The sequence below is a fragment of the Fukomys damarensis genome, unplaced genomic scaffold (genome assembly GCF_012274545.1).
Source record: "Fukomys damarensis isolate Sample0158 unplaced genomic scaffold, DMR_v1.0_HiC HiC_scaffold_27, whole genome shotgun sequence".
Classification (NCBI taxonomy): Eukaryota; Metazoa; Chordata; class Mammalia; order Rodentia; family Bathyergidae; genus Fukomys; species Fukomys damarensis.
The window spans coordinates 25,579,007-25,586,817 of NW_022900939.1; the positions used below are offsets into that span (position 1 = coordinate 25,579,007).

Sequence of the window (7,811 nt, forward strand, 5' to 3'; positions counted from 1 at the left end):
ATGGCAAACATACAAAGATGCCCAACATCACGGATCATCAGAGAAGTGCAAATGAGAACTACAAAAGATATCACTTTGTACCCATTAGGTTGGCCTCTACTAAGGGAGAAAGGGAGGGAAGGGGAAAGGAACTGGTGAGAAAGTATTGGTGAGAATGTGGAGAAACTGGAACCATTGTTCATTGTTCCCAGAAAACAGTTTAGATGTTCCTTTAAAATTAAAAATAGAATTACTGTATGATCCGGCAATCCCACTTCTGTGTATATATCCAAAAGATTGAAAACAGTTGTGTGCATGGATCCTGATGTTTTATTGGCATTTTCATTTAATTGTATAATCTGTCTAATTTCTTCTTTCATTTCCTCTGTGACCCATTGGTATTCAGAAGCGTGTTGTTCAATTTCCGTACGTTTATAAAATTCTTGCAGTTTCTTTTGCTATTGTTCTCCAGCTTTATCACACTATGATCTGATAGTACAGAGGAGATAACTTCAGTTCCTTTGCACTTAAACATGTTCTATAAGTAAGTATGTGGTCTGTTTTGGTGAATGACCCATATGCAGTCAAAAAGAATGTGTATTCGGTTTTGTGGGGTGGAATACTCTGTAAACATCTGTTAAGTTCATTTGTTCAACAGTTTGACTGAGTTCTAGTATTTATTGTTCATTTGCTGTCTAGTTGATCTATTTGTGACAGTGGGTTATTGAGGTCCCCCACTACTGTGTTTAGTTCTTCTCTGGTTTTTCATGTCCATTAGTATTTGCTTTATATAGTTGGGTGAACTAGTATTTGGTGCATATATCTTTATGATGGTCATCTCTTCCTCTTGGATTTTTCCCTTTACAGGGACGTAAATCTTAATCAGTGTTGGCTTGAGATCCTCAATGCTTCCTGTACTGATATGGGGCGAGTTGGGAGTTTTGGGGGGCATTTTATTGTCTTGTCTTTTTGTTTCTGTTTTTGTGCTGGGTTTGCAAATTCTTTGGCCTAGTGCTCCGTTTTTCAGGAGTGTTTATGACTCTCCAATCCCGGCAAGCCAGGAATTGGCAGAGAGAGAAAAACAATTGCTGTATGTTACCTTTTCTACAATAGTAAATTCATAGCAGCAATGGCATCAAATGTCAACTGGATAATGACAAATCCTAGGAACCATTTCTAAACAGCCCTTTACCAAAACAAAGATAACTCTGATTTTAGTGAAGATATTTAGTTGTCCAGATAATTCATAGACCTGTTGCTTTTGAGGATTTATTTTAATCCCGTGATTAGGTCATGACTCCCTTTTTCTTTGTGTGTGCTTATTTTTATGGTTTCATGCATTACGAAAACAAGGAAAAAAACCTCACTTCTAGTCTTTCCAGATCGGATGTATACAAAAGAAGACCTTCACCAATTACCCCAACTATAGACTCTGGGAATCCTTCAGCCTTTTCCAGTTTTTTTTTTTCTCTAGGCTTGTGAATGTAATTTTTCATTTGGAGAGCTTTACTGTTTTACTTTTCAGAGGCTTATAATCTTTTTGGTCCCTCTCGTGTCCGTCTGAGGTACTGTTGGTTCTCCGGTGCTCCAACAGGCTGCCAAGTTCTCTTATTCTTCACGGCCCCAGGCACCCAAAGTATGCCAGTCTCCTGCACAGACTACATGCCATGCAAGAGAGAACCAATTCCTCGCGTAATCTTCAGGAGAGACAAAATGCTGGACACATGTTGTTTTTCTTTCTCCCCAGGGAGTAGTCACAAGCTTTGCACTTTCTTCCAAGCTTACTGAGCAGTGCCAGCCCTGCTCTACGGCTGTCAGGTCTCTGCACTGTAACAAACCACTGAGCTTTCTTGTGTTCTCCGTTGCCCTTTGGCAGTCAGAGCATACTTGGCTTTTCATAGGAGCTTTCCCTGAAAAGCTGATGCACTGGGTGGGCACTCAACTCTTCTCTTTTCCTCTCAAAGGAGAAATATGCTGAGCTTTTCAATCTTATCCAGGCACGCCAACTTATCACTCTTGGTATGAAACAGCTTTTCTTACCAATTCTGATGCGGCCATTTCTGACTCTGAGCTGCCTGCAGTATGGCAATGTCTTTATTGGTTTCTAGAGTTCTCATAAAGGCTTTTTTAGCTGTATATTGTTAAGCTGATGTCCCTGCGTGAGAACAAGATCTGTGCTTTCTATTTTGCCATTTTTCTGATGTCATTTCTGAACAATTTCTTTAACGTTTGTTGTTTATTCAGGTTTCCTCTTTGGTAATGACCGCTTATGTTCCTTGCTCATTTCCATACTATAGTGTTTGTCTCTTCATCACTGACTCGCTGGAATAATTACTATATTTTGGATACTAATCTTTTTGGCAATTTTATAGGTTGCAAACAACTTCCAAGTCTGTGACAAGTCATTTCCATTGGTTAATAGTTTTATGATGATGTTTATCCTCAGCTGATTTTTAAAAATTATCAGCTCTATATCCTGGGAATCTGGTGTAGAGTATATACACACTGCATCTTATCAATTTTTAAATATTTTAATTCAGTTATTCAAAAGGTCCACTACTTAACGACTCACAGTTAAATCAAAGACTTTACTTGACAAATAAATAAATTTGTCTAAATATTCAAGCCTCCTAGAGATTTTTATGTACATATCAATACCACAAAATTTACCTATTTCATATTTGCTAATCAATATTTAATAAATTTACCAAGTTTAAAAACCATCACCATCACCTAGTTTTAGAATATTTTCATTACCTCACCAAAAAAAACCCTTTGTGTTCATTTTCAGAACATATGTGCTCCTAATCCTAGATGTAGATAAGAATTAATTAGGTGTCTGTCACTATATTTGCCTGTTCTGAACGTTTCATACAAATGGAATCATCACAATATATAATCCTTTGTGAATGGCTTTTTTAACTTAGCACATTTCTAAAATTCACCCATTTTGCAGCAAGGATCAGTTCCTTCTTATTGAGTAATGTTTTTCTGTTTTAAGGATATTGTATGCTTTGATTTAAGCACTTATGAGTTGATGGATATTTGGGATACTGGCACTTTTGACCTGTTATGAATAATGCTATGATATTAATATACTAATATCTCTGTGTTTATTAACTACTATAAATACTTTTTGTGAAATACATATTTTAATATTTTGCCTATTTGTCTTCCTACCACTGAGTTCTTCATATATTCTAGTCCTTTGTGAAGTGCATGATTTGAAAATATCTTCTCATAATCTATAACTTTGTCTTTTCATTTTTAGAATGATGGTAAGAGACTTTTAAAACTTTGTTGATTGTTCTTTAGATTATTTCTAGGACGGAACCACTGCAAATAAAGCAACTCTGAACCTTCATGTACAAGTATTAGCGAATACTTATGTTTTTATTTGTTATGAGTAAATACTCAATAGAGGAATTGGTGAGTTGAATGGTGTTATGGCTTGTGTCTTGATGTCCCCCCAGAGCCTCATGCAGTCATAGGTGGAGCTTTTTCTGGAATTGATTCATGGTGCAAAGCTAGGCTCAAGGACACTAGGATTGAGGGTGTGAGTGCTACCCTCCCTATGTGATCTACGTAAGACAGAGGAGGCAGAAAAACGCTGTTGATGTGCCTTCCCATCCCTTGTAGCTTTTGTTGTCTTCCACTGCCAAGGAAGGCCCCTCTTCCACCTTGCCTTGGAGCCAGCCAATTATGGACTTAAACCTCTACAAATTGTAAGCCAAATAAACCTTTCTCCCTCTAACTTTGGGTGTCAAGCATTTTGTCTTAGCAAGGAGAGAAAAGTAACTAAGACACGTGGCAGGTGTTTATTTAACTCTATAAAGAACTGTCACATTGTTTAACAAAGCAGATGTATCATCTCACATTCTCATAAGCAGTGTGTAAGAAAATACACATCTTCTTCAACACACACTAATGTGTTTTAAATTTTAGAAATTTGAGAAAATATGCAGAGTGGTATCACATTTGATTTTTTTTCTTGTTTAATTTTCTACCACAGTAAAACATAATAGTTATACAGACATTTGTAAGTGGTAACAATGCACTGAAATTAATTCACATGCTGTCTATACTCAAAAGTTTTAGGGCTGGGGATTTAGCTCAATGGTGCCTGCCTTGCAAGCACAAGGTCCCAAGTTTGATCCCCAATACCAAAAAAAGTTTTATTTATCTCTAATATAAACACTGAGCACATTTTTTAAACTCCACTTCTTTCTCCCTTTTCCAGTTTTGTCTCTATGAATATACCTATTGTAGGACTTAACCATTTAATGTTTAAGTGGACTTAAACCATTTATCTTCTGTATCTGACTTATCTCACTAAGCTTGAATGATGCTTTCAAAGCTCACCTATATTTTTACATATAAAAAAAATCTATATTCTTTTTATAGCTGTATAGCATTCCACTACATAATATATTTTTTATCCATTCATCTGTTGATAAGATACTTGGGTTGTTTCTACCTTTTAGCTACTGTCACTAAGAAACACTGGCATATAGGTACCTGCTCAAGTTCTCAATTTCAGTTCTTGGGATATAAATATCTATAGCAATGGGTTTTCTGAGTCACACAGTAATTCCATGTTTAACTTTTTTTGGGAAATGCCAAACTCTTTTTCACAGTGGCTCCACCATTTTATATTTCCCAATTTCTTTGCATCCTTACCAATACTTACTTTTCCATTTCTTTTTTTATTATTATTATAGTAATCCTATGGGTATAAAGTGGAATTTCACTGTGACTTTGAATTACATTTTTTAACAATTAGTGGTGACTAGCATCTTATGTGCTTATTAGCCAGCTGTGTATCTTCTTCAAGTTCTATGTTCCTTTTTTAGGGTGTCATACTGGGGATTGAACTTAGGGTTTCACACATGTGAGGCAAATGCTTTACCAATGAGCTACATAAATTCTCAGCCCAAAAGCCCTCAATTTTGATAAAGTCCAATTTATCTATTTTTCCTTGTTGGCACTTCTAAAAAATCACTACCAATACAATGTCATGAGAATTTTTCCCAATGTTTTCTTCTAAGAATTTTATGGTTTACTTTAAGGATCATATGCAATTCCTAAAGCTGAGAGGGCAAAGATCTTTTTTTTGTTGTTGTTATTTCTGAGACAAGGCATTCCTTATGTAGTCCAGGCTGGCCTTGAACTCACGGTAATCCTTCTGCCTCAGCCTCCCAAGTGGGGCATACAGGCATTTGTAACCATGCCTGGCTTCCAAAGACTATTTTTTAAATTTATTTATTTTTTGGTGCTGAGGATCAAACTTGGGTCCTTGCACTTATGAAGCAGGCGGCAGAACCACTGAGCTAAATCCCCAGCCCCCAAAGACTTATTTTTGATACAGCTTTAATTAGCAATAGTTTTTTAAAATTCACAACACTTTCTCAGTCCCCAGATTTCCTTGGTTAATGATTTGTTTAAAATGAAATGCTCATCAATGAAAACAACTCTGAATAATTTCACAGAGTGAAGAAATTTGTAATGTGATTGTCTTTTACTTTGACTGAATCTATTAGATTTGTTTAGTCTAGAGTTTGGAACATTCTTTAAATAGATTATATGTACACATCAAATAACTGTTGCCTTGTAAATATCCTGTGTGTGTGCACATGCATGCACACGCACACACACAGTGGCAGGGAGCAGGCACAGTGGGAACACACACTGCATCTGTACACATTCTTCTCTTACACAGTAAGGAATTCCAAGGTGAGCCACAGTGGTCCTTTTCTTTTGTATTCCTTACTGTATATGTAAGAGCCTTTAGCCTAATGGATACACAAAAGATGTTGCATGATTTGCTTATTGCCTTATGAGAATTGAGAGAATAATGATTAGAAAGTTTGCAAAAACTAATCAGTTTGCCATGTATTCCACTAAAAATAATCTCTCCACAAAGAATATAACCATAGCTATGAACATGCACTTCCCATGAATTACAGCATTTTTTTCTCTTATAACTGAACTGATACATTTTGAAACTGGAAAAGAGGATGTTTGGTTTAACACCTACCGCCTTTGAGTGTGAAATCCATGAAGATGACTCTCTCTCAGTTTGGACACTAATGATAAAACCATCTGTGAAACAAAATCAGTTGTAGGTCAACTCGTGCTGCAAACAGGATTACATCAGTTCTATTTTTCTAGGTGTGAGTGATATTTCCGTTGAGATTCCTCTCTCCCACCTTCTCCTTATGTTTTATTTTGTTGGAGTGAAAAGACGGCCGTGCCAAGTCACATTTACTAATAAGGTAGACTTCATGTTTAATGTTCATTTTCTGCATTCCTATCTAGGGAATGAACAATAGATCATTAATTTCCTATTAATTAAAACCAAATTCATGTAGAGTTAAAAATGCAGAGTTCACTTATTGTATTTAAACTTATTTTTAAAAATGCTTTTCATGTGTAATACTTCCAAACAACCAAAATGGCTAACACACATTAAAAATCTCTTAACATTTTGTAGAAGTTATGTCAAGATAATAAATTAAAATTTCTTGAATTTGGCTAAAATTATAGGCAGAATAATTACAGCTTAAATACTAACATGTAAATATGTAGTACTATTTACAAGGCTGTTTAGTGAATTTTCTGCCATGCTTTAATATAAATTGCAACAAGTTCATTTTAAATACAAGATTTATCCAACAGTACAAGACTATGTTCCTAGTTTAGAAAATCTCTTGTCTCCAAAATCTTTAAATAAGGAAGTGAATGTGTTATAAAAAAGAGAGGTTGACTAAAACCTTTCCTGGTTTCCTTGTTCTTTCTCATAACCTTCCACTTCTCAATTCTTCCTTATATGGCCATGAGTCTGACCAAGGTAAGAAGAGATAAACAAAGAAAAGTTAAACAATTCCCCCAGAGGAGTGAAGTGTTTCCATTTATCCTTTGGCTGATGGTACATTCAACAACGAAAATTTCCATACTAATATTTAATATACTCACATTTTTAAGCAAAGCAGGATAGTAATCTACAGGTTCATATCCAAGACATTGACTGAAAAGATTAATTTCTTTTATATCAAATGTGAATGCAGAAAGTATATGAGACAACAAGCCCTAAAAAATGTAAACAAAAAGGAACAGTTAACCTCTTAAAAGTGAAAGTGTTTGTTACATAAAGTATCTAGAATCTGAATCATTTGGAAATGGACAGTCTCTATGAAACCAGTAATCTATCTTTACCCAGTCTACTTTGATTCAAGATGCAAAGAAGAAATAACTTAGTGTTACAATTAGTACATTAAAAATAAGTAAATTTAAACAAATGTGAGCAGCGAAAAAAATATCTGATGAACAGATAGTGCTTAAGTATATTAAGAATAGATAATGTGTTTAAAATGTTTTTATCTTCTTCGTTCAACTTTGGTAATTCATAAGTATCTAGAAATCTGTCCATTTCTTCTGTGTTTTCCATTTTATTAAAGTACAGGTTCTCAAAGTAGGTGTTCATGATCCTCTGGATTTCTTTCGGATCTGTTGTGACTTCGCCTTTTTCATTCCTAATTGCATGGATCTGAGCCTTTTCTTTCCTTTTTTTGATAAGATTAGCTAAGGGTTTGTCAATTTTATTTATTCTTTCAAAAAACCAGCTCTTTGTTTCATTTATTTTTTGTATCGTTTTCTTAATTTCAATTGCATTGATTTCTGCTCTGATCTTTATAATTTCCTCTCTTGTTCGAGCTTTGGGTTTTTCTTGCTCTTGTTTTTCTAGGAGTCTAAGTTTCATCGTTAAGTTGTTTATTTGAGCCCGCTCTGTTTTCCTAGTGTGGGCATTCAATGTTATGAATTTTCCACGTAGA

At 35.1% G+C, this 7,811-nt stretch overlaps 1 protein-coding gene across 1 annotated transcript in view; it reads right to left on the minus strand.

Annotated features, from left to right (window-relative positions):
- The window catches only part of Fancc (FA complementation group C), a 196,551-nt gene that overhangs the window by 47,641 nt on the left and 141,099 nt on the right, over positions 1-7,811 (minus strand). The window contains 2 exon segments of the mRNA XM_010636140.3: positions 6,017-6,081; positions 6,955-7,068. Coding sequence (XP_010634442.2) covers positions 6,017-6,081; positions 6,955-7,068 — 179 coding nt within the window.